The following is a 26,052-nucleotide window of genomic DNA, read 5'->3' on the forward strand; positions in this document are numbered from 1 at the left end:
TCTAGGTTCAAGTGATTCTCCTGCCTCAGCCTTCTGAGTAGCTGGGACTACAGGCGTGCACCCCATGCCCGGCTAATTTTTGTGGTTTTACTTTTTTGTAGAATTTTTTTTTTTTTTTTACTGTGAATACACATTTTTTATTTGGTCATTTTTGTTTACAATGGAAACTCTGGGAATTCAAAATTAACATCCTTGCCCATGAGCTTCTTATAGACACCAGAAAAAGTTTCAACCTTGTGTTCCATATTGTTCTGCTGTGCCTTGTCCAAATGAACCTTTATGAGCCGGCTGCCATCTAGTTTCACGCAGATTCTCTAGAGTTTCAATTGTAAACAAAAATGACTAAATAAAAAATATATATTCACGTTAAAAAAAAAATTTTTTTTTTTTTTTTGAGACGTTGTCTCGCTCTGTCCCAGGCTGGAGTGCCATGGCGGGATCTCCGCTCACTGCAACCTCTGCCTCCCATGTTCAAGCTATTCTCCTACCTCAGCCTCCCAAGTAGCTGGGATTACAGGTGCCCGCCACCACGCCCGGCTAATTTTTGTATTTTTAGTAGAGATGGGGTTTCACCATGTTGGCCAGGCTGGTCTCGAACTGTGGACCTCGTGATCCTCCCACCTCAGCCTCCCGAAGTGCTGGGATTACAGGTGTGAGCCACCGTGCCTGGCAATTTTTGTGTTTTTAGTAGGGACACGGTTTCTCCATGTTGGCCAGGCTGGTGTCAAATTCCTGACCTCCAGTGATCCACCCACCTCGGCCTCCCACAGTGCTGGGATTACAGGCGTGAGCCACCGCGCCCAGCCCACATCTTTATTAGGAGTACGCACATGTGTACGTGTGTAGGCATGTGCTGTGGGTGGAGTCATGTCCCCACAGAATGCACAGGTTCCTGTCCTAATCCCCAAGGCCTCAGAATGTGACCGTATTTGGAAAAAGGTCATTGCAGATATAATGAGTTAAGATGACATCATTAGGGCGAGCCGTGACGCAGTATGACTGCTGTCCTTATCAAAAGAGGAAATTTGGGTACAGACACGCACATAGGGAGAACCCCACATGAAGATGCAGGCAGACATGGGGGTGTCACTCCTACAAAACAAGAAACGCCCAGGATTGCTGGCCAACGCCAGAAACTGGGAGACGCCAGGGACAGATTCTCCCCCCGCCCTCAGAAGGACCCAGCCCTACCCACACCTTCTGGCCTCCAGAACTGTGAAACAATAAATTTCTCTTGTTTAAGCCCCTCAGTTTGTCGTAATTATTACCTAGCAAACCAGTGCAGTGTGGTGTGTGTGTGTGTGTGTGTGTGTGTGTGTGTGTGTGAGTGTGGCTAGGAAAAATTTTAAAAAGAGATGCGGCCGGGTACAGTGGCTCACGCCTGTAATCTCAACACTTTGGGAGGCCAAGGTGGGCGGATCATCTGAGGTCAGGAGTTCAAGACCTGCCTGGCCAACATGGCGAAACCCCGTCTCTACTAAAAATACAAACATTAGCTGGGTTTGGTGGCACGCGCCTGTAATCCCAGCTACTCAGGAGGCTGAGGCAGGAGAATCGCTTGAACCTGGGAGGTGGAGGTTGCAGTGAGCAAAGATCATGCCACTGCACTCCAGCCTGGGTGAATGAAACTCTATCTCAAAAAAAAAAAAAAAGGCCTGGCGCAGTGGCTCACGCCTGCAATCCCAGTGCTTTGGGAGGCCAAGGCGGGTGGATCACAAGGTCAGGAGATCGAGACCATCCTGGCTAACACGGTGAAACCCCATCTCTACTAAAAAATACAAAAAAATTAGCCGGGCGTGGCGGCGTGTACCTGTAGTCCCAGCTACTTGGGAGGCTGAGGCAGGAGAACGGTGTAAACCTGGGAGGTGAAGCTTTCAGTGAGCCGAGATCGCGCCACTGCACACTAGCCTGGACGACAGAGCAAGACTGTCTCAAAAAAAAAAAAAAAAAAAAAAAAGCAATAAGCTGATGATAGGAAATGTAATGAAATTAAAGAGGTCTCAGCTGCACTTCCTTAATTCTGTACAAGTGAAATGGATGTGAACATGATTTGCATAATAAAAATTAATTAGAAAACCAAAGAATTATAAGGCAAGTCATCCTTAATGGACAGCTTCCACTTCTAGGATTATAAATTGGTATACTGTTCCTGGCTTCATGCTATAAAACTGGCAAATAAATCATAGTAATAAATGACAAAAAACAAACAAAAAGGCCGGGCGCAGTGGCCTACCCCCGTAATCTAGCACCTTGGGAGGACGAGACGGGTGGCCACCTGAGGTCAGGAGTTCAAGACCAGCCTAGCCAACATGGTGAAACCCTGTCTCTACTAAAAAAAAATATATATATATATATTAGCCGAGCGTGGTGGAGGATGTCTGTAATCCTAGCTACTTGGGAGGCTGAGGCAGGAGAATCGTTTGAACCCGGGAAGCAGAGGTTGCAGTGAGCCGAGATCGTGCCACTGCACTCCAGCCTGGGCGGCAGAGCAAGACTCCATCTCAAAAAAATAAAATAAAATAAAATAAACAAACAAAATAAAATAAATGTTCAATTAAATTGTTATTGACTATGGCCGGGAGGGGTGGCTCCGCGCCCAGCCTCACCTAGACTATTTTTAAGTGAGCAGAGAGACACAGGGGAGGCCTGGGAGGTCAGACAGCTGATTAAGCAACAGAGCCAGGTCTGGCGTGTGGAACCATCCAGATTCCAGGGCCAGCTCCCCTTCCTCAGCCCCGGGCTGCATCTTAGGACAATGGGCTTATTGAGACTTAACTCACATATAATGCACCCATTTAGAGCATACAATTCCATGGTTTGTAATATATTTCCAGAGTCACGGCAGCCATCACTGAAATCAAATTGTAAAATACTTTCATCACCCAAATGAAAACTGCATCCCTCTCAGCGGTCATTCCCCACCCACTGGCACCCACGCGTCCCCCTCCTGTCTCTGTGGATGGGCCTTTCCTGAACATTCTGATCACACACTGTGTGACCTTTTGTGTCTGGCGTCTCTCACTGAGTGTGATGTCTTCCAGGTACATCCATGCTGTGACTTGTGTCAGAGACTCGCTCCTTTTTTTTATGGCTGATAATATTCTTTTTTTTTTTTTTGAGACGTAGTCTTGCTCTGTTGCCCAGGCTGGAGTGCAGTGGCACAATCTTGGCTCACTGCAACCTCTGCCTCCCAGTTCATGGGATCCTCCTGCCTCAGCCTCCCATGTAGCTGGGATTACAGGCGTGCACCACCACGCCTGGCTAGTTTTTGTATTTTTAATAGAACTGGGCTTTCACCATGTTGGCCAGGCTGGTCTCGAACTCCTGACCTCAAATGATCCGCCTGCCTCCCAAAGTGCTGGGATTACAGGCGTGAGCCACTGCGCCCGGCCCATGGCCGATAATATTCTGTTGTAAGGATATATCCCGTCATCAATCCATGCATCATTAGCAGACATTTGAATTGTTTTCACTTTTTGGCTATTATGAATCATGCTGCTACCGACGCTTGTGTACACGCTTTTGTTTGAACACCTGTTTTCAGTTGTCTGGAGTATATGCCTAGGAGTGAACTGCTGAATTGCATGGTGATTCCACATTTATTTAACCCTTTGAGGAAATGCCAGTCTGTTTTCCAAAGCAGCTGCATCTGCCTCCTAGACATTTGAAGGATTCAGTGAATGTGTTTTGAGCATCCACCACGGGCACTGCTGTGAACCAAACAGGCAGGCCACAGGGAGGAAGCCGACTTATGGAGACAAAAAAAAAATCAGAGAAGGCCTGGCTGAGCAAGTGACATTTAAGCGGACTTGAGGAAGAGGAAGTGGGCCGGGCGTGGGGGCTCACGTCTGTAATCCCACCACTTTGGGAGGCCGAGGCGGGTGGATCACGAGGTCAGGAGTTCAAGACCAGCCTGGCCAAGATGGTGAAACCCCGTCTCTACTAAAAATACAAAAATTAGCCGGGCGTGGTGGCAGGCGCGTGTAATCCCAGCTACTCGGGAGGCTGAGGCAGAGAATTGCTTGAACCCGGGAGGCAGAGGTTGCAGTGAGCCGAGATCCAGCCACTGCGCTCCACCCTGGACGACAGAGTGAGACTCCGTCTCAAAAACAAAAGAGGAGGTGAGCAGCCCCAACTTGGGCCAGAAGCCTAGACTGCTGCTGGGAGGTCCCTGATCCACCAGAGCGGAGCCTCCTGACCCATCCTCACGAAGTCCTTGCCATCTCCCTTCACCACCATCTTTCCCCAAACACTTCCAGCCCAGCTCCCAACCCCACCCAATGCCTGACCCACACCCAGTTCTCAGCTTCGCAGCATCCCAGTCTCTCTGTCCTGGATATCGTGTGATGTCCCTATTGCACAGGAGGGAAAGCCGAGACCCCAGAGGGAGAGCAGCCCCTATGGCCAGAAGCCCTCGGATCCGGACGTCGGGGGCTCTAAACTGAGTAAATACATAGGAAACTTCTCCGCTAGGTTTTACAGGATGTTAAGAACAGGTCCCACCTTGTCCTAGGGCTGGGGGCTGCCTCGCAGGACCTTAACCCTAGCAACCCACCTCCGTCCCCATGGCAACCGGGGCGGGGCCCGACCCGGATCCGCCGGTCGCCCCATCCGGCAGCGGCTGGGAGTCTTGCCTTCAGAGAGGGAGGAGGAGTCCGCGCCTCTCCTACTGGCCCTTTAAGAGGCTCCACCCGGCAAGTCCGCCACTCGCTCCCGATTGGTCCCGAGCGCGGCCGAGCGCAGCCGAACTTGACGCACCGCCCGCCGCCTTCCTTACCAACCTCCCACGCGACTCAGCAGCCTCCCCAGCCAATCGCCGGCCGGCGCGCCGATCGGTATCTGCATGGGCTCGCCCGGAGGGAAGGTCTCACCCAATGGGACCGTTCGCCGAGGCCTTCATTAGCATGCCGGGGGCGGGGAGGGGCGGGGCGGCCGACGGGGGCGGGCTGCGGGCGGTTGGTTGGAGCGTCGCGCAGTCGGGAGGTCCGGGAAAGTTTCTTTGGAGGTGAAAACAGCCGCGGAACTCCGGGCCCTGAGAGGGGGCGGGGGTGCAGGGGTCCCAGGGCCGGGCCGGGGTCTTTCCTGGCCCGGGGGAAACCGGCCCAGGCCTCCCGGGGGGGGCAGTCGCCCAACAAAGGATTCTTGGGGCGCCCGCCCTCGAGGACTTCCCCGCCCCCGGATCCGGCCCCCCCAGCGCTCCGGGCCCGGCATCCCGGGGCTCTCCATCGCGGGGTACCCCAGTTCGCGGTCTGCCATCGGGCAGCCCGGGCGCTACTCACCTCCGCCCGCGTCCGTGTTCCAGGTCCGGCCCGGAGCGGCCATGTCCCACGGCCCCAAGCAGCCCGGCGCGGCCGCCGCGTGAGTGCACTGATCCCCTCCCCACGCCCTCGCTACTTTCCCGGCTGCAGCCCTAGCTCCTGAACCCCTGACCCAGTCCCCCACGCCGGAGTCTTGACTCCCCCACCTGGGTCAGGGGGCTTCTCCCTCCACCCAATTCTGCACCCCCCACCTCGGCCTCCAGTCCCTCCCAGGAGCCCCGCTTGTCCCACCTTCCCCGGATACTGACCCCATCAGACCCTGCCTCCTCGGGCTCATGCACTCTAGCTGCAGCCCCGCCGTCGGGGGTCAAAACGCCCTGGGGTGGGCTTTTGGGGGAGGGGAGATTCTTGGGACGGGGCTGACCGCGGTATCCTTGGCTCCAGGCCGGCGGGCGGCAAGGCTCCGGGCCAGCATGGGGGCTTCGTGATGACTGTCAAGCAAGAGCGCGGCGAGGGTCCACGCGCGGGCGAGAAGGGGTCCCACGAGGAGGAGGTGAGAGTCCCTGCGCTGAGCTGGGGGAGGCCCCGGGCTCCCGCCCCAGCCTCGAAGCCCCGCCCCAGGCTGGATTTGAATTGCTTGTGGCTCCGCCCACAGCCCATTTTCCTCTGGAAGCTGAGACCCCGCCCCGTGCCAGCTGCCACGCCCCTGACAGGTCCTCTGCCACTCTAAGTCCAGGCCCCGCCCACCGCACAATGCCAGCTCTGCCCACTCTAAGGTCTCGCCCACTTCCACTCCTTGGGGGCGGCACCCTCCCCTTGGTCCTGTGGGCCCGTTCTCCAGCAGAAAACCACGCCCACCAAGCAGAGGCCACGCCCACAACCGAAGTCAACGCCAACCCTGTACTCAAACCTCGGCCCATAGTTCCTCAGATCCCCTCACCCCTGGCCAGGGATCCCTCTAACCCACCGTGTCCCGACTGCTGACCGGGCCCTACCTCCATCTTTTCCGGGTTCTTCCTCCCAGCTAGGCCCCGCCCCCATCCCCGCCCATACGCGTTAGGCCCCGCCCATTCCCCTCTGAGCCCTGCCCCAGTACGCCAGGCCCCCCTCCCAACGACGCAGCCCGGTTCTGCAGCCGGTGAAGAAACGCGGCTGGCCCAAGGGCAAGAAGCGGAAGAAGATTCTGCCGAATGGGCCCAAGGCACCGGTCACGGGCTACGTGCGCTTCCTGAACGAGCGGCGCGAGCAGATCCGCACGCGCCACCCGGATCTGCCCTTTCCCGAGATCACCAAGATGCTGGGCGCCGAGTGGAGCAAGCTGCAGCCAACGGAAAAGCAGGTGGGCGGGGCGGGGCGGGGCGCCGAGCAGGTCTGGCGGGGTCCACGGACTACCCCCCAGTAGCCCCGACCCCCAAAGGATTCCACGTGCAGGGTTTTTCCTTCTGCCTGGAGAAATGCCCACCCATAACCAACTTTTTTTTTTTTTTTTTTTTTGTGAGATGGAGTCTTGCTCTGTTGCCCAGGCTGGAGTGCAGTGGCGTGATCTCAGCTCACTGCAACCTCCGCCTCCCGGCTTCAAGCAATTCTCCTGTCTCAGCCTCTCAGGTAGCTGGGATTACAGGCACGTGCCACCATGCCCTGCTAATTTTTGTATTTTTAGTAGAAATGGGGTTTCGCCATGTTGGCCAGGCTGGTCTCCAACTCTTGACCTCAAATGATCCGCCCACCTCAGCCTCCCAAATTACTGATATTAAAGGCGTTAGCCACCGTGGCCAGCCCATGACCAGCTTTTGGGGGCGCGGCTAGCAAGAGGCAAGACAGATTGAAAACTGGATGACCAACAAAGATATGTCTAAGAAGTCAGGATGGGGCCTGGATTTTTTGCGAAACCCGATTTTCATATCCTGTTAGTTTAAAAATTGCAAAAACATCACGGAAATGTAACAAAAGCCATCACTGCTTTGCGTCCCTGTAAGTGAGATTTCAAAGAGAGAAACGGGTGCGGGAGGGAGTCCAGGCATCCGCATACGCTGGAGGTTGGGTTCCTGCCCATGACTCTGGCGTCCGGGAGTGGTTTGTCAGGGCTGGAGGTGGGGAAGAGTCCGGGGCATGGGAAGTGATGTGGGAGCTCGGAGGTCCCTGAGCAACAGGCTGAGGAGCCGGTTCTGTCTGCCTGGAGGGAATAGGGAGCTATAGAAGGTTCAGGAGAGGGGAGGGTGCTGTGAAAGCAGAGTGATAAAGACTGGATCCTGGCGTTGGAGGCTTCCCCTGCTTCAAGCCTTCTGGTGCTGCCCCCCAGCGGTACCTGGATGAGGCCGAGAGAGAGAAGCAGCAGTACATGAAGGAGCTGCGGGCGTACCAGCAGTCTGAAGCCTATAAGATGTGCACGGAGAAGATCCAGGAGAAGAAGATCAAGAAAGGTGGGAGGGGTCGGGCGCGGTGGCTCACGCCTGTCATCCCAGCACTTTGGGAGGCCGAGGCGGGTGTATCACCTGAGGTCAGACCAGCCTGGCCAACATAGTGAAACCCTCCCCCTCTACTAAAAATACAAAAATTACCTGGGCATGGTGGCGGGTGCCTGTAATCCCAGCTACTCGGGAGGCTGAGGCAGGAGAATTGCTTGAACCCGGGAGGTGGAGGTTGCAGTGAGCCAAGATTGCACCATTGCACTCTAGCCGGGGCGACAGGGCGAGACTCCGTCTCAAAAAAAAAAAAAAAAAAGAAAAATGAAAGGTGGGAGGGGCCGGTGCGAGCAGTTGGGGTCCTGCTCTGTGGGGTGCGACCTCAGCCCAGGCAGGGCCTCCCTCCGTGGGGCACAGTCCCGTGGGTTGGGCGGGGGAAAGATACATAGCCAGACAGGAGTGAAGGGGGCTCACGCGGTACAGCGATGGGGGATGCCCAGACGTGGGGCACTCAGGTGGGGAGCTGGAGCCGGCTGAGCAGCGCTGACCTAGGGTGCAGGGCGTGGTCCCCGGAGGCCTGGGAGGCTGACCCTGCCCTTCCCCTCCCCCGCCAGAAGACTCGAGCTCTGGGCTCATGAACACTCTCCTGAATGGACACAAGGTAAGCGACCTTCCTCCTCTCAAAGCACCTGGGGGAGAAAGGTCTGGAGGCTTCTAGAACCCTGAGTCAGAGCCAGTGCTCGCCCAGATGTGTGCAAGCAGGGGCGGTGCCACTGCACCGTGGGGACGCTGTTGATTGTACTCCCACCGGGGTGTCCCAGGAGACCCTCCTAGGCTTGGGGCACACCCAGAAAGAGCGTGGCTGCCTCCTACCACCAGTAAATTGCCACCTTGTCCCTTCGTCTTAGGGTGGGGACTGCGATGGCTTCTCCACCTTCGATGTTCCCATCTTCACTGAAGAGTTCTTGGACCAAAACAAAGGTGAGCGGTAACTGCGCTCCTGATGCGAACTCCGTGAAACTGGGTGGTAGAGGGGGGCGTGGGCCAGGAGGGCCCCAAGACTGCAGGAGGCGGATCGGGAGGTTCCCTATGAGCGTCCAGGCGCACCCTGTCGCTCCAGGGGCTGATGTGGAGCAGGAGGCAGAGGGCGCAGTGAGGGAAACCTGGGCAGGGGCACGTCCCGGGCAAAAGCCCGGAGGTAGGGGAGAGGGGAGGCGCAGGCTTTGACCCCGCTCCCCCCGGCGCAGCGCGTGAGGCGGAGCTTCGGCGCTTGCGGAAGATGAATGTGGCCTTCGAGGAGCAGAACGCGGTACTGCAGAGGCACACGCAGAGCATGAGCAGCGCGCGCGAGCGTCTGGAGCAGGAGCTGGCGCTGGAGGAGCGGAGGACGCTGGCGCTGCAGCAGCAGCTCCAGGCCGTGCGCCAGGCGCTCACCGCCAGCTTCGCCTCACTGCCGGTGCCGGGTGCGGGCCACGCCCATCTCCCAGTCCCGCCCCGGTCACCCGGCCCCGCCCGCCTCCCCCTCCCCCTCCCCCTCCCCCCTCCCTTGCCCCCTTCCCCTGTCGCCCGGCGCCGCCCATCAACCCGTCCCCTCTTCCCCAGTCACCCGGCCCCGCCTATCGCCCCGCCCTCATCACCCCCAGCTCCGCCTCCTCCCCGACCCCCGCACCCCTACCCCATAGCTCCGTCTGGTTCTTCCCAGACCACCCCCGAGCTCTGCTCCGCGCCCCGTTACTCGGCCGGGTCCCTGACCTCGCCCCCACCGACCGCGCCTCCCGGCCACGACCTCTCCCGACGCGTCCCCGCTTACTCGCTTCCTCCCGCAGCCCCTTTGTGCCCCTACCCTTTGCGCCCCCACCGCTCCCTACCGGCCCCACCGTCGCTGGCCCCTCTCCCTCGCCAGCCCCCGACCAGCCTGAGCACTGACCCAGCCTCCCCGCTCGCCACGCCACGTTCCCATTCACCCCACCTCCCCACGCCCCCATCACCCATCCCTCCCCGCCCCGCTGACGCCTGAGGCACCTCCACCATCCCAGTCACGTCCCACGCGACCCCAGCCCCCCGGTGTCATCCCCACCTCCCCGACCTCGTTCCCTCCGTCCGTGACTGTCCTCAGCAGACCCTGGACGCCCGCCGCTCTAGCCCCGCGTCCCCACCCTGCCCCTGTCCTCGCTATCCTCCTGCCCCGGCTTACCTTAGCCCACCCTGCGCCGCTCCTGCGCTGGCGGTGTCCGGACCTCTGAGCGCCCGCGCGACCCGCCCTGAGTCACCCCCTACCTCTGCCCCTGGAGCCCCCGCCCCGCGACTCCCCGGCATCCTCGCCTGACCTTCCCGCCTGTCCCCCAGGCACGGGCGAAACGCCCACGCTGGGCACTCTGGACTTCTACATGGCCCGGCTTCACGGAGCCATCGAGCGCGACCCCGCCCAGCACGAGAAGCTCATCGTCCGCATCAAGGAAATCCTGGCCCAGGTCGCCAGGTGTGTGCCGGGCGAGGCGGGGCGGGGCCGGGGTTCAAGGCCCGGATGTGCCTGCCCTGGGGTTCCCCAGGTCCGCGAGGGCTGCTGGGTGGGACTCCGCAGCTTACTAGAGATCACCTCCCGGAGGGGTCTACCTGCGGTCGCCCCTGATGCACCAGTGCTAGGATGGCCATGGAGACCCCCGGGCCGGCGGGACCCACTCGGGGGCACCAGAACTTCCCTAAAGCTTCTCAGGGTGGATCCCAGCGCCCGGGTTAGATAGGTTCAACGCCTGTCCCCCAACCCTGGCATCTGTTGGAGCAGCTGATGGGCCATGGTCTCCGGGGTTCCCCAGGGCCGGGGTGGGGGCCAGAGATGATGAGAGCCTCATCCCGGGCCCTCCTCTCTCCTTTCAGCGAGCACCTGTGAGGAGTGGGCGGGCCCACGATGCAGAGGAGAAGCTGTGGGCGCGGCCCTGCCACACCCCACACCGTGGACGAGAGGCTGGGGGTCCACCCTTTGGGGCCTGGTCCCATCCTGCACCTTGGGGGCTCCAGCCCCCCTAAAATTAAATTTCTGCAGCAGCCCTTTAGCTTTCAATCTCCCCAGCCCCCTGAGCCCAGAAAAAGCACTCGCTGCGCGATACACCCGGAAGAACCTCACAGCCGAGAGTGCCCCTCCTCGGAGGACAGCCACGCGCTACACTGGCTCTCCGGGCCACCCCCAGGACACAGGGCAGACGAAACCCACCCCCAGCACACGGCAGGACCCCCCAAATTACTCACTACGGGGGGCTGTGCCATAGGCCACACAGGAAGCTGCCTTGTGGGGACTTACCTGGGGTGTCGCCCGCATGCCTGTACCCCAGATGGGTGGGGGCCGGCTTTGCCCATCCTGCTCTCCTCCAGCCGAGGGACCCTGGTGGGGGTGGCTCCTTCTCACTGCTGGATCCGGACTTTTTAAATAAAAACAAGTAAAATTTGTGTTTTAAGCTTGTGAGTGTGTAAGCTTGTTTGGGGTGGTGTGGAGGGTTCAGAAGGTGCATCCTGGGCCCCCCATGACATTCCCTGCTGGGGGCGCCAGGCCTGCTCTCTTTACCTCTAGCAGAGCCTCAGAGATTCTCAGATAGGGAGACAGGAGCCCAAACTTGCCGGGGTTCACAGAGCAAGTCAGTGGCTGGGCAGGTGTCTCAATCCCTCCCCTACCTAAAGTTGGGTATTGTGGGCTCAGCACACGTGGGGGACTTGAAGCACAGGGGACAGTCACAGCTGCTCAGTTCATCCTTCAACTTGTGTCCGCACGGGGGTTCAAGTCCACTTTGTAGCACAGTGACTTTGGGTGGGCCACGGTTTTGTTTATTGTGTAAAATACACAACATAAACCTTACCATTATAGCCATTTTGTTTATTCATTAGAGACGCGGTCTCACTCTGCCACCCAGGCTGGAGTGCAGTGGCCCAATCATAGCTCACTGCAGCCTTGAACTCCTGGGCTCAAGCAATCCTCCTGCTTCAGTCTCCCAAACCCTGGGATTATAGGCATGAGCCACCGCGCCTGGCCATTTTAGCCATTTTAAAATGCACAATTCAGTGGCATTTAGTACATCACAATTTTGTGCAATCATCACCTTTATCTAATCTCAATGCATTCTAATCACCCCCAAAGGAAGTCCTGTCCTCATCAACAGTCACTCTTATCCCCTCCCCAGCTCCTGGCACCCACAAATCCCCTTCCTGTCTCTGTGGATTGACGTGTCCTGGATACGGGACCACACACTGTGTGGCCTTTTTTTTTTTTTTTTTTTTGAGACAGTCTTGCTCCGTCACCCAGGCTGGAGTGCAGTGGCACGATCTTGGCTCAATGCAACCTCCACCTCCCTGGCTCAAGCGATTCTCCTGCCTCAACCTCCTGAGTAGCTAGGACTACAGGCGTGTACCACCACACCCATTTAATTTTTTGTATTTATAGTAGAGACAGGGTATCACCGTGTTAGGCTGGTTTCGAACTCCTGACCTAGGTGATCTGCCCGCCTCCGCCTCCCAAAGTGCTGGGATTACAGGTATGAGCCACCGCACCCGGCCTATATGTCCTTTTGTATCTGGCTTCTCTCACTGAGTGTGATTGTCCTCCAGATTTATCCACGCTGTGGCCTGTGTCAGAGCCTCATTCCTTTTGGTGGCTGAGTCATTGTCCAGTGTGTGGATGAATCCGCTGTATTGACCCATCTATCTGTCAAAGGACACTTGGTTATTTCTAGCACTTATTTGTGAGCCATGCTGCTGTGAACATTCATGTACATGTTTTTGTTAGAATGCACATTTTCCATTCTTTTGGAGATACAGATTGCTGGGAGTTCTGCGTTTGGCTTGTTTTGTGTACGTGTGTGTGTGTGTGTTGCTTACTGAGAAACCTTTCCAGGGACTTCTGTGTTTAATGGCATACATAAGACATCCTAAAGAATTCGGAGAATAATCTGAACCCCAGAACCTCTGAATGTGACCTTATTTGGAAATAGGGTCACTGCAGGTATAATTAGTTAAGATGAAGTCATTGCTGGAGTAGCATAGGCCCTAAGTCCAACATGACTGCTCTCCTTATAAGAAGATAAAATTTGGACACAGACACAGAGAAGAGACAGCCAAGTGACAACAGAGGCTGAGATTGGAGTGATGTATCTAGAAGCCAAGGAACATTAAGGAAGGCCACCCACAGCCAGAAGCTGTGGACGCCAGGAAGGATTCTTCCCAGGGGCTCCGAGGGCCCTGCCAACACTTTCATTGTGGGATTCTGGCCTCTGGAGCGTGAGAGGATGTTTCTGCTGTGTTATGTCTCCCTGTTTGTGATGATTTGTTTTTGTTTATTTTTTATTTTTTAGGGGTGGGGGGGGGGTCTCACTATGTTGCCCAGGATGATCTTGAACTCCTGGCTCAAGTGTCCTCCTGCCTTGGCCTCCCAAAGTGCTGGGATTACAGGTGTGAGCCATTGTGCCCACCCCCATCCCACACTGCTGCTGCTTCTTCTTTCTTTTTTTTTTCAGACAGAGTTTCACTCATGTCACCCAGGCCGGAGTGCAATGGCACGATCTCGGCTCACTGCAACCTCCACAATCCAGGTTCAAGCGATTCTCCTGCCCCAGCCTCCTGAGTAGCTGGGATTACAGGCGCCCACCACCATGTCTGGCTAATTTTTTATATTTTAGTAGAGATGTGGTTTCACCATGTCAGCCAGGATGGTCTTGAACTCCTGACCTCAGGTGATCCACCTGCCCCAGCCTCCCAAAGGGCTGGGATTACAGGCGTGAGCCACCATGCCCGACAGCCTTTTTTTTTTGAGACAGGGTCCCACTATGTTACCTAGGCTGGAGTGCAGTGTGGCAATCATAGCTCACTGCAGCCTCGACCTCCTGGGCTCAGGTGATCCCCCCACCTGGTTCTCGTGAGTAGCTGGGACCACAGGTGCCTGCCATCACTCCTGCCTATTTATTTATTTATTTATTTATTTATTTATTTATTTATTTTTCTGTGAGACAGAGTCTCGCTCTATTGCCTAGGCTGGAGTGCAATGGCTGGATCTCAGGTCACTGCAACCTCCACCTCCCAGGTTCAAGCGATTCTCCAACGTAGCTGGGATTACAGGCACTCGCCATCACGCCTGGCTAATTTTTGTATTTTGAGTAGAGACGGGGTTTCACCATGTTGCCCAGGCTGATCTCAAACTCCTGACCTCAAGTGATCCACCCACCTCAGCCTCCCAAAGTGCTGGAGTTACAGGCATGAGCCACCATACCCAGTCAATTTATTGGTATTTGTGAGATGGGGTCTCTGTTGCCCAGACTGGGACTACAGGTGTGTGCCACCACACCCAGCTAATTTTGTATTTTTTGTAGAGATGGGGTCTCACCTTGTTCCTCAGGCTGGTCTCAAACTCCTGGGCTCAAGTGATGCTCCCACCTCGGCCTCCCAAAGTGCTGGGATCACAGTCAAGAGCCACCTCACCACACCCAGTTTTTGGTGCTTTGTTACAGCCGTCATGGGCGAGTCAGACAACCTGATACTGCCAACCCCCCTCACTCCCCACCCCAGTTTCACCCTGTCCTGGCACAGGTACCACCACCTTAAATTTAGAGTTTCTAATTTCTAGGCAGGCCTGGAAAATACCATTTTGCAGCAGTTTTTTATTAAAAAAAATTTCAGTATACAATTCAGTAGGTTTTGGTACATTCAAAAAACTGTGTGGGCTGGGCACAGTGGCTCACGCCTGTAATTCCAGCAGTTTGGGAGGCCGAGGCAGGCAGATCACTTGAGACCGAGAGTTCCAGACCAGCCTGGCCAACATAGTGAAACCTGGTCTCTACGAAAAATACAAAAATAGCCGGGGATGGTGGTGCATGCCTGTAATTCCAGCTACTTGGGAGACTGAGGCAGGTGAACCCCTCTCTCTCTCTCTCTTTTTTTTTTTTTTTTTTTTTGAGGCGGAGTCACGCTCTTGTCTGTCCCAGGCTGGAGTGCAGTGGCGCGATCTTGGCTCACTGCAACCTCCGTCTCCCGGGTTCAAGTGATTCTCCTGTCTCAGCCTTCCAAGTAGCTGGGATTACAGGCACATGACACCACACTCAGCTAATTTAATTTTTGTATTTTTAGTGGAGATGGGGTTTCATCATGTTGGCCAGGATGGTCTTGATCTCTTGACCTTGTGATCTGCCTTCCTCGGCCTCCCCAAGTGCTGGGATTACAGGGGTGAGCCACCAGACCTGGCCTTTTTTTTTTTTTTTTTTTTTGAGACAGAGTCTCACTCTGTTGTCCAGGCTGGAGTGCAGTGGCATGATCTTGGCTCACTGCAACCTCCACCTCCCAGGTTGGAGCAATTCTGCCTCAGCCTCCCGAGTAACTGGGATTACAGGTGTGCGCCACCACACCTGGCTAATTTTTGTGTTTTTAGTAGAGATGGGGTTTCACTGTGTTGTCCAGGCTGGTCTCGAACTCCTGACCTCGAGCAATCCGCCCGCCTCAGCCTCCCAAAGTGCTGGATTACAGGCATGAGCCACCGTGCCCGGCCTTACATAAAATTTCTTACCTCGTCCAAACCCTCCTGCCACTTTCTTTTCTCTCCCCATGTTCGGTTTGTGAGGCTCCTCCTGGGTGGAGGCTGTGTCTGGCTCTGCTGTAGGGCCCACCACTGCAGGCAGGATGGCTGTTTATTGAGCCGACATTCCTGGGTAGGAATCTGATGGATACGTAGGTGTTTCTGACATTGCACTCCAGCGGATTTTTACCAATGCCTCCTGGTGCCTGGGGTCTCCTCCTTCATCTGTGACCTGGACATCTGTTCATTCCTCACCAAAGATCACTGAGCACCTGCTGTATGCCAGGCACTGTGCCCTGGACACTGGGCATGGGGACAGAGCAGGGGAACAGCCCCCACCCTCCTGGAGCTGACATTCCTCCAGTCCTGGGGACAAACAGGACGAAAGATGAAATGAAATATCAGCAGGGGGCTGGGGCTCAAGCCTGTAATCCCAACATTTTGGGAGGCTGAGGCGGGAGGATTCCTTGAGGTCAGGAGTTCCAGACCATCCTGGCCAACATGGTGAAACCCCCGTCTCTACTAAAAATACAAAAAAATTAGCTGGGCATGGTGGCAGGTGCCTGTAATCCCAACTAATCAGGAGGCTGAGGCAGAAGAATCGCTTGAACCCGGGAGGCAGAGGTTGCAGTGAGCCGAGATTGTGCCGCTGCACTCCAGCCTTGGCAAGAGAGAGAGACTCCGTCTCAAAAAATAAAATAAAATAAAATATCTGATATGTCAGATGGTAGCTTTAAATGCTGAAGAGAGGCTGGGCACAGTGGCTCACATCTGTAATCCTAGCACTTTGGGAGGCCAAGGCTGAAGGATGGCCTGAACCTCCTGGTCTTGAGTTTGAGACCAGCCTGGGCAACACAGTGAGATCCCAACTGTACAAAAAATTAATCATGTTTCTAAATTAAATTTTAAAAAATTGAATGTGGCCGGGCGCGATGGTTCACGCCTGTAATCCTAGCACTTTGGGAGGCCAAGGCAGGTGGATCACCTGAGGTCAGGGGTTCGAGACAAGCCTGACCAACATGGTGAAACCCTGTCTCTACTAAAAAATACAAAAATTAGCCAGGCATGGTGGTGTGCGCCTATAATCCCAGCTACTAGGGGGGCTGAGGCAGGAGAATCGCTTGAACCCAGGAGGTGGAGGTTGCAGTGAGCCAAGATCACGCCATTGCACTCCAGCCTGGGCGACAGAGCTAGACTCCGTCTCCAAAAACAAACAAACAAACCAAAGGCTGGGCGTGGTGGCTCATGCCTGTAATCCCAGCTTTTTTGGAGGCTAAGGTGGGTGGATTCCTGAGGTCAGGAGTTCAAGACCATCCTGGCCAACATGGTGAAACCTCATCTCTATTAAAAATACAAAAAAATTAGCCGGGCATGGTGGTATATGCCTGTAATCCCAGCTACTGGGGAGGCCGAGGCATGAGAATTGCTTGAACCTGGTGGGCAGAGGTTGCAGTGAGCTGAGATCGTGCCACTGAATTCCAAACTGGGTGACAGAGCGAGACTCCAGCTCAAAATAAATAAATAAATAAAAATAATCAAATAAAATAAAACAATGACCTCGCCTAGCAGAGGGTGAGTGCTCCAGCACCCTCAGCTGTCCCTGTCCTTTTTTTTTTTTGAGATGGAGTCTCGCTTTTTTGCCCAGGCTGGAGTGTAATGGCGCCATCTCAGCTCACTGCAACCTCCGCCTCCCGGGTTCAAGTGATCTCAGCCTCCCGAGTAGCTGGGATTACAGGCGCCCAGCCACCACGTCCGGCTGATTTTTGTATTTTTGGAAGAGACGGGGTTTCACCATGTTGGTCAGGCTAGTCTTGAACTCCTGACCTCAGGTCATCTGTCCGCTTCGGCCCCCCAAAGTGCCGGAATTACAGACGTAAGCCACGGCTCCAGGCCTGTCCTTGTCCTTATTTGTGGTCCCTGTTCTTCCAGGGTCCTGAGCTCAGGCCCCCCCGGACTGCGGGTATCCCCGGGGAAGGCGCAGCTGCCCCTGGCAGGGCCCGGACACCTGGGGCCCGACCCACCCCTGCGCACCCCGCGGTGTCGCCTTCCCGGGCGGCTCGGGTTCCCATATCCCCTTACCCGGGCGTCTCGGCTGTCGCGCCCTGGGCCGGGGGAGGGGAGGCTGCAGGAAGCGGCGGATCCGGCGGCGGCGGCGAGGGCCCGGGTGGGTGGCCGAACTTCTCCCGCCATGGAGGGAGCAGCGGCCCGGGAGGCCCGGGGGGCCGAGACCCCGCGCGCGTCTGCGCCCCCGGCCGCGCCCTCGGAGCCCCCGGCCGCGCCCCGCGCCCGCCCGCGCCTCGTCTTCCGCACGCAGCTGGCGCATGGGAGCCCCACGGGCAAGATCGAGGGCTTCACCAACGTCCGCGAGCTGTACGCCAAGATCGCCGAAGCCTTCGGGATCGCGCCCACCGAGGTAAGGACCCCGGACACCGGCGCCCAAGACCACCCGCCTGATGGGGTGAGGGGTAGGGAGCTTGGACCCTGGACGGGAGACCCCAGATCCCCGGATCCCAGACGTCGGGGTGGCCGCCTCATCGCCGGATCTCAGAGACCCAGCCCTCAGATCCCGGGGTGCCACATTCCCAGGGGCCCCCTTTGCACGCTCTGCGCAAAAGATGGGCAGGTCTTAGGGCTAGCGGACCCCTAGATATTCCAGAAAATCCTCTGCGTAGACCTAGCTTGGAGCGGACCCCAGCCCTCGGGGAAGCGACTCTGTGCTTCCTGGGCGTAGCTGGGGTCTGGGGTTCCAGATGGCCCCCTTAGAGTTGGGAAGTCTGAAGCCGCCGTGGGGTTGGGGGGTTCCTGGGCGTTTTTCCAATCCGGGTTCGTTTGGTTTGCAGCCCCCAGGGGGCGCCAGCAGATTAAACCTGGAGGTCTGGGGGCTGGAGGTCCCGGGGTATGGAGAGGGGTCTCCACCTGCTGGAAGTCTCCTTCTCCCTCCTCTATCTGTTCTGGGGGTCCCACGCCCTGCCCTTTCCCATGGGCTGGGATCCTGGTCGCTGGGGGCAGGGGCCTGCGCAGACAGGGTGGCTGCGTGGGGGGATGCATGCCCTGGCTAACTCTGGGCTCCTTCTCCCCCGGGAAGATTTTATTCTGCACCCTCAACAGCCACAAAGTGGACATGCAGAAGCTCCTAGGGGGTCAGATAGGCCTGGAGGACTTCATCTTTGCCCACGTGCGAGGCGAGACCAAGGAGGTGGAGGTCACTAAGACAGAGGATGCTCTGGGGCTGACCATCACGGACAACGGGGCTGGCTACGCCTTCATCAAGGTGCCCGGGAGGGGGTGGGCGGGTGGCTTCCTGGGGTCCAGCAACTGCCCCCCCCCACTCTGGGTCGACGTGGGTTCTGCGGATTGGAGGCGGGTGGCTGGGGTTGCCCTGCCAGCGACGCTGGATCCCTGCAGAGAATCAAGGAAGGCAGTATCATCAACCGGATCGAGGCAGTGTGCGTGGGTGACAGCATCGAAGCCATCAACGACCACTCCATTGTGGGCTGCCGCCACTACGAGGTGGCCAAGATGCTCCGGGAGCTGCCCAAGTCCCAGCCCTTCACCCTGCGCCTGGTGCAGCCCAAGAGGGCCTTCGGTGAGGCGGGTGGGCTGGCCGGAGCTCTTCCCGAAGTGCGTTCTACAGATGCCTGGGGTGGAGGAGGGTCGGGGATGGGACGGGCAGGAAGGTTCTAGGTGCACCCGCTGCGTGCCAAGGAGCTCCTGGCAGGGTATCAGAAACTCGTAGGTAGTTTCTATTAATAGATTGTTATGGAGTCAGCCTGTGGGGGAGGGGTGGGGGAGAGACTGGGTAAAGTGGAGTTGGAGGAGGATGCGTCCAGAACCACTTTGGAGCCCGGCTGGGAGACTTGTTTTTGTTTGTTTGTTTGTTTGTTTGTTTGTTTGTTTTTGAGACGGAGTCTCACTCTGTTGCCCGGGCTGGAGTGCAGTGGCGCGATCTCAGCTCACTGCAATCTCCACCTCCCGGGTTCAAGCGATTCTCCTGCCTCAGCCTCCCGAATAGCTGGGATTACAGGCACCCACCATTGCGCCTGGCTAATTTTTGTATTTTTAGTAGAGACGGGGGTTTCACCATCTTGACCAGTCTGGTCTCGAACTTCTGACCTCAAGTGCTCCACCCGCCTCAGTCTCCCAAAATGCTAGGATTATAGGCGTGAGCCACCGCGCGCAGCGTGGGAACTTTTAAAGCAGTGCTTTGAGGTCATGGTGGATTGTAGAGAATGAGAATATGAGAAAAAAGTTTTCTTTCTTTTCTTTTTTTTTTTTCCTTTCCTTTTTCTTTTCTTTTCTTTTTCTTTTTTTTTTTTTTTTGAGACGGAGTCTAGCTCTGTCGCCCAGACTGGAGTGCAGTGGCTTGATTTCAGCTCACTGCAAGCTCCGCCTCCCGGGTTCACGCCATTTTCCTGCCTCAGCCTCCCGAGTAGCTGGGACCACAGGCGCCCGCCACCACACCCAGCTAATTTCTTGTATTTTAGTAGAGATGAGGTTTCACCGTGTTAGCCAGGACGGTCTCGGATCTCCTGACCTCGTGATCTGCCCACCTCGGCCTTCCAAAGTGCTGGGATTACAGGTGTGAGCCACCGCGCCTGGTCGTGCCAGCTAATTTTTAATTTTTTTTCTTTTTTTGAGACAGAGTTTTGCTCTTGTTGCCCAGGCTGGAGTGCAATGGTGTGATCTCGGCTCACCGCAACCTCTGCCTCCCAGGTTCAAGTGATTCTCCTGCCTCAGCCTCCCAACTAGCTGGGATTACAGGCATGTGCCACCATGCCTGGCTAATTTTGTATTTTTAGTAGAGGTGGGGTTTCTCCATGTTGGCAGGCTGGTCTCGAACTCCCGACCTCAGGTGATCTGCCCGCCTCGGCCTCCGAGAGTGCTGGAATTACAGGCATGAGCCACTGCACCCTGCCCATTTTTTTTTCATAACTAGACTTTCTCAATGAAGAAAGCAGTGTATTGATTTACACACTGGCACATTCTCCTCATCTAGCCATGGGTTGGCCCTTTGGATAGCGTTGTTCTATAGAACAGAGACAGAGATTCTAGAAGTGCCCCAGCACACATGGAGAGATGTCCCAGGGAGAGTGAGCTGTATGGGGTTCTAGAATCTGCCCTGCCGTGGCTGTGAACTCCAAAAGCCATGCCTAAAAATAGAGTTTAGGCCAGGCGTGGTGGCTCACACCTGTAATCCCAGCACTTTGAGAGGCCAAGGCAGGTGGATCACCTGAGGTCAGGTGATCCATCGTCTCAAAAAAAAAAAAAAGAAAAAAAAAACACCTGGCTGGGTGCAGTGGCTCAAGCCTGTAATCCCAGTACTTTGGAAGGCCAAGGCGGGTGGATCACGAGATCAGGAGTTCGAGACCAACCTGGCCAATATGGTGAAACCCTGTCTCTACTAAAAATACAAAAAATAAGCTGGGCATGGTGGCAGGTGCCTGTAATCCCAGCTACTCGAGAGGCTGAGGCAGGAGAATCGCTTGAACCTGGGAGGTGGAGGCTGCAGTAAGCCGAGATCGTGCCATTGCACTCTAGCCTGGGTGACAGAGCAAGACAACATCTCAAAAAAAAAAAAAAATCGAGCTTAGTCTGAGACTAAACCCAGCTCTAGAGCCCAGGCCAGCTCTCAGACCAAGCCCTGCTCTTAAGCCCAGGCCAGCTCTGAGACTAAGTGTGTTTCTGGCACCTCAGTCCTGACACTAAGCCGGGTTCTGGAACCCAGACAAGAACATATCTAGATTTAGGATCCTACCACAAGAAGGGTCCCAAGCAGTCCCTTCTAGAGAAAGTCGCTAGAAGAGGGAGAGTGAGGGCATGGGACTGGGATGTTAGTTCTAAACCTGCTCCATTACAACACCTCATTCTGGACTTGTGATTTAGTTTGCTGGGGATGGGAAGTGTGGAATCTCGAATAGGTCTCTGGAGACTTGCCGTACAGATGTAAGGAGGACTTTGAAGGGGAGGAAGATTCTAGAAAGGCTCAGCTGTTGGCCTCCCAGGGTTTACAAAGATGTGGCTCCACCCAGAACCCATGGCCATCCCTCACTCTGTTCCTTCCAGATATGATTGGCCAGAGAAGTCGGTCCAGCAAATGTCCAGTAGAGGCGAAAGTGACCAGCGGGAGGGAGACCCTGCGGCTTCGTTCTGGGGGGGCTGCCACAGTGGAGGAAGCGGTGAGTGAAGGGGAGGGGCTCTCCCCAGGCTATCTGCACCTTCAGCTCCTCCACTGAGTCAGTGCGGTCTTGGGTAAGAACTTCTCCTCGGAGCCTCAGTTTCTCTGCCTGCAAAATGGGTCCTCATTGAAAAGTGGGGCAATGATGTTGGTACCAGCACTACTGACTCGTGTGAGGGTCCAGTCTACTCTTCCCTTAGGGGTGGGGGTCGGGAGGGGGCTGGGCTGGAGGGCTCCAAAGCTTTTCACCCCTGACTTCCCTCCTGTGTGCCCCCAGCCCAGTGAGTTTGAGGAGGAGGCATCTCGGAAGGTTGATGACCTGCTGGAAAGCTACATGGGCATTCGGGACCCCGAGCTGGGTAAGGGGCCAGGGTAAGCCAGGGGGCCCTGGGGGGAGGGAAGCCTACGGGAGGAGGCAGGGGTCCCAGCGGGAAGTTGGGCGCGGGGAGTGCCCTCACTGACATCCCCTCTGGCACGGCCCGCAGCGTCCACCATGGTGGAGACGTCCAAGAAGACAGCGAGCGCCCAGGAGTTTGCACGCTGTTTAGACTCCGTCTTGGGCGAGTTCGCCTTCCCCGACGAGTTTGTGGTGGAAGTGTGGGCCGCCATCGGCGAGGCCAGAGAGGCCTGTGGCTAGTTTGCCCTGGGGGGGCCCAGCACAGCCCCAGCCCGGAGCCCAGCCCCCTGCCCCGGCCCTGCTCCAGAACCCAGCCCAGATCGGAGGACAAGTTCCTCTCTAGAACCCAATCCAATTTGGAGCCCCAGCCCAACTCCAGAACCCAGCCCTTCTCTAGAATCCAGCCCAGATCTGAGGCCAAGCTATGTGCTAGAGCCCAGGCCAGCTCTGAGACCAAGCCCAGCATTGAGAATAAGTTCTGTTCTAAAACTCAGGCCAGCCCTGAGACCGAGCCCAGCTCTAGAACCCAGATGAACTCCGAGACCGAGCCCAGCTCTAGAACCCAGATGAACTCCGAGACCGAGCCCAGCTCTAGAACTCAGATGAGCTCTGAGACCAAGCCCAGCACTGAGGCCAAGCCCTGTTCTAGAACTCAGGCCTGCTCTGAGACCGAGCCCAGCTCTAGAACCCAGATGAGCTCTGAGACAGAGCCCAGTATTGAGACCAAGCCCTGTTCTAGAGCCCAGGCCAGCTCCGAGATCAAGCCCAGCTCTAGAACTCAGATGAGCTCTGAGACCAAGCCCAGCTCTAGAACCCAGATGAGCTCTGAGACCAAGCCCAGCTCTAGAACCCAGATGAGCTCTGAGACCAAGCCCAGCTCTAGAACCCAGATGAGCTCTGAGACCAAGCCCAGCTCTAGAACTCAGATGAGCTCTGAGACCAAGCCCAGCACTGAGGCCAAGCCCAGCTCTAGAACCCAGATGAGCTCTGAGACCAAGCCCAGCTCTAGAACCCGGATGAGCTCTGAGACCAAGCCCAGCTCTACAACTCAGATGAGCTCTGAGACCAAGCCCAGCACTGAGGCCAAGCCCAGATCTAGAACCCAGATGGGCTCTGAGACCAATCCCAGCACTGAGACCAAGCCCTGTTCTAGAACTCAGGCCTGCTCTGAGACCGAGCCCAGCTCTAGAACTCAGATGGGCTCTGAGACAGAGCCCAGTATTGAGACCAAGCCCTGTTCTAGAGTCCAGGCCAGCTCCGAGACCAAGCCCAGCTCTAGAACCCAGATAAGGCCTGAAACCAAGCCCAGCACTGAGACCAAGCCGTGTTCTAGAACTCAGGCCACCTCTGAGGCTGAGCCCAGCTCTAGAACCCAGATAAGCTCTGAGACCGAGCCCAGCTCTGAAGCCCAGGCCAGCTCTGAGACGAAGCACATCTCTAGAATCCAGCTGAGCCCTGACAACAAGCCAAACTCTGGAACCCAGACACATTTTAAGACCCAGACCAGCTTGGAGACCAAGCCCAGTTCCAGAATCCAGGCTAGCTCGGAGACCAAGCCCTGCTGGAAAACTCAAGCTGACTCTGGAACTCTGGACAGCTCCACGATGCAGCCACACCTGGACACTCGGTCTAGCTCCGGAACCCCAGTTAATTTTGGAACCCATGTGAGATTCATGAAGCAGCCCAGCTCTGGAACCCCAGTCAGCTCAGGATTCAGAGACAGCTCCCAAACCAAATCCTATTCAAGAACTCAGACCAGCTCAGAAACCCAGGTCCACACAGCTGCCCAGTCCAGATCCCAACCCCAGTTGCATCCAAGTGCCCATCCCCATCCTGAAGCCCAGTCCAGCTCCAGTGATGATTCCAGCTCTGAGACTGAGCCCAGCTCTAGAACCTTGCCTAGTGCTACAACCAGGCCCAACTCCAGGATTCAGACCAGCTCTGGAACCCCATCCATCTTGGAAGCAAGACCCAGCTCCAGCACACAGCTTGGTGCCAAGCCCCACTCTCCTTGCACAATGCAGCTCAGCTCTAGAATGCAGTTTACTTCCAGGACCCAGACCAATTTCAAGGCTTGGCCAAGCTCCAGAGCTCAATCCAGCCCAAGCACCACACCCAGCTCTGGAACTCAGCTCAGTTCTGGAGCACAGGCTGGTTCTGAAATCCCAGCCAGCTCCAAAACACAGACAGCGGCTGAGACCCAGCCAAGTTCCAGAATCCAGCTAAGCTCTGGAGTCCAATCTAGTCCTGGGACCCAGGCCATCGCAGCGAGAGAATTAAGCTCCACAGCCCTGTCCAGTTCCAACAGCAGGCCCAGCTCCAGGACCCAGCACTGCCCAGGAGCTCGACCAGCCTCTGGGACTCAATTCGCCTCTAAAACCCTGCCAGGTTCTAGATACCAGCTCCAGACCACAGCCCCAGACAGCTCTGGTATTCAACTGGACTTTGGGAAGCAGAGCAGTTCTGAAAGTCGGCTTAGCTTTGGAACTCAGCCCAGCTCTGGGACCCAGATAAGCTCAAGAATTCAAGCCAGCTCTGGAAGTCAGCTTAGTTCGGGAACCCAGCTGATTTCCGGAGCCCAACCCAGCTCCAGAACTCAGACTAGTTCTGGAAACCAGCTCAGCTCTGGGACCCAGACCACTGCAAGAATTCAGCTCAGCCCTGGAGCTCATCTTAGCTCCAGAACCCAGTCCAGTCCTGAGACCAGGCTCAGCTCTGAGGCTCAGTCCAGCTCTGGAACCCAGTTCAGTTCTGGGATTCAGTTCGGCTCTGAAACCCAGACCAGCTCAAGAATTCAGCCCGACTCTGGAGCCCACCTTAGTTCCAGAACCCAGTCCAGCTCTGAGACCGGGCTCAGCTCTGAAACCCAGAATGGCTCAAGAATTCAGCCCAGCCCTGGAGCCTACCTTAGTTCTGGAACCCAGCCTGTTTCTGGAACCCAATCCAGTTCCAGAACTCACACCAGTTCAAGAATCTGGCTGAGCCCTAGAAATGGACTCTGCCCACAGACCCCTGGCCTTGACCCTAGAATCCAGCTTGAGGCCCCTGCCCCAGCCCAACCTCAGCCCCCAGGCCCATCCCCCAGAGACCCCACCCCAGCCCCTAGCAAAGACCCCCAGCCTCTGCCTCAGCCCCATGATCAGGTATGTGGCATCCAGGCCAGCCTTGGCCCCATCCCAGGCTTACCCCAAGCCTCCTACCTGGCCCCACAGTCACAGGTCTCCTCAACCCCCCAGAAGCCAGCCGTCTCTCCCAAGCCCCAGGTGGGACCCCAGAAGTCCACCCCACCCACCATATCTGTCACTCCTAGTCCTGCCCCTAGGGCAGCCCTCCTGAGTTCCCAGCTGTCTGAGTCCCCAGCTTTGGCGCCAGCCCTTTCCCCCACTCTGGGGGAGCCAGGACCCCGCCCTTACCGCGGGGGGCCGTAGCTTGGCTGTGACTTAGCCCTGGTTCCTGTGGTTCTCGTCCTCTCCTGTCCCCTCCAGCCTGGGTCCCCCAGAAGCAGCAAGTGACCTTACTTCTCCAGCAGGCGGTGGTGGGGAGTGTGCGGTGGTGAAAACAGGGGCTTCACCGGTCCTGGCTCAGATCCAGGTCCTTGGAGGGAAAAGGAGGGCAGGAGACGGGTTGCACCGCATGTACCCTGAGGGCTCATGGTGAATAAAGGCACCTTCCATCTCTGCAGCCTGGTGTGTCATTTTGGGGGAAGTTTGGGGGAATGCAGAGATGGGGGGCTGGGGGGCTGGGGGGCTGGCTGAAACTGTGGCAACACTGAATACCTCTTGAGCACCTACTGTGTACCAGGCACTTCATTAAGCACCGCACAGGCATGAGCTTACGTGCCTGCATGCGACAGGTGCTCCACCAAGACCCAGCCACTGGTCCTTTCTACCAATATTTATTGAGCATGTACTATGTGCAAGGTGCTGTACAGAACACTGTGGTGTTTGAAAGGTTGCTGGGTGAACAAGTGAACAGTGGAGGAAACGGGCATCACTCCACGCTTTTGCATCTCTCTCTCTCTTTGTTTTATTTATTTTCTTATTTAGAGATGGAGTCTTACTCTGTCGCCCAGGCTGGAGTGCAGTGGCATGATCTCGGCTCACTGCAACCTCTGCCTCCTGGGTTCAACCAATTCTCCTGCCTCAGCCTTCTGAGTAGCTGGCATTACAGGCGCCCGCCACCATGCCTGGCTAATTTTTTGTTTGTTTGTTTGTTTGTTTGTTTTTTGAGACAGAGTTTTGCTCTTGTTGCCCAGGCTGGAGTGCAATGACGTGATCTCG

The 26,052-nt window shown here is 56.4% G+C and overlaps 2 protein-coding genes across 5 annotated transcripts; both read left to right on the forward strand.

Moving 5' to 3' along the window:
- The first annotated feature begins 4,926 nt into the window (after positions 1-4,926).
- On the forward strand, positions 4,927-11,109 carry HMG20B (high mobility group 20B). Of its 3 annotated transcripts, none has more exons than XM_031004278.3 (10): positions 4,927-5,005; positions 5,303-5,358; positions 5,703-5,811; positions 6,394-6,597; positions 7,558-7,678; positions 8,275-8,321; positions 8,569-8,641; positions 8,908-9,123; positions 10,007-10,139; positions 10,535-11,109. In XM_031004278.3, exons 2-10 carry the CDS (start codon positions 5,321-5,323, stop codon positions 10,545-10,547), a joined length of 954 nt encoding a protein of 317 aa, XP_030860138.2. In that variant the 5' UTR covers positions 4,927-5,005; positions 5,303-5,320; the 3' UTR covers positions 10,548-11,109. The 3 variants fall into 3 exon arrangements, with proteins under 3 accessions (XP_030860138.2, XP_030860139.2, XP_055227261.1); XM_031004279.3 differs by having other exon boundaries at positions 4,929-5,005; positions 8,278-8,321; XM_055371286.2 differs by having other exon boundaries at positions 4,980-5,358; positions 8,278-8,321.
- A 6,248-nt stretch (positions 11,110-17,357) lies between these two features.
- GIPC3 (GIPC PDZ domain containing family member 3) lies at positions 17,358-25,445 on the forward strand. Of its 2 annotated transcripts, none has more exons than XM_055371287.2 (6): positions 17,358-17,613; positions 18,286-18,471; positions 18,606-18,786; positions 21,264-21,376; positions 21,653-21,747; positions 21,861-25,445. In XM_055371287.2, exons 1-6 carry the CDS (start codon positions 17,389-17,391, stop codon positions 25,198-25,200), a joined length of 4,140 nt encoding a protein of 1,379 aa, XP_055227262.1. In that variant the 5' UTR covers positions 17,358-17,388; the 3' UTR covers positions 25,201-25,445. The 2 variants fall into 2 exon arrangements, with proteins under 2 accessions (XP_055227262.1, XP_018869999.2); XM_019014454.4 differs by having other exon boundaries at positions 21,653-21,734; positions 21,861-22,136.
- Positions 25,446-26,052: the final 607 nt, after the last annotated feature.

The sequence above is a fragment of the Gorilla gorilla genome, chromosome 20 (assembly GCF_029281585.2).
Source record: "Gorilla gorilla gorilla isolate KB3781 chromosome 20, NHGRI_mGorGor1-v2.1_pri, whole genome shotgun sequence".
Taxonomy (NCBI): Eukaryota; Metazoa; Chordata; class Mammalia; order Primates; family Hominidae; genus Gorilla; species Gorilla gorilla.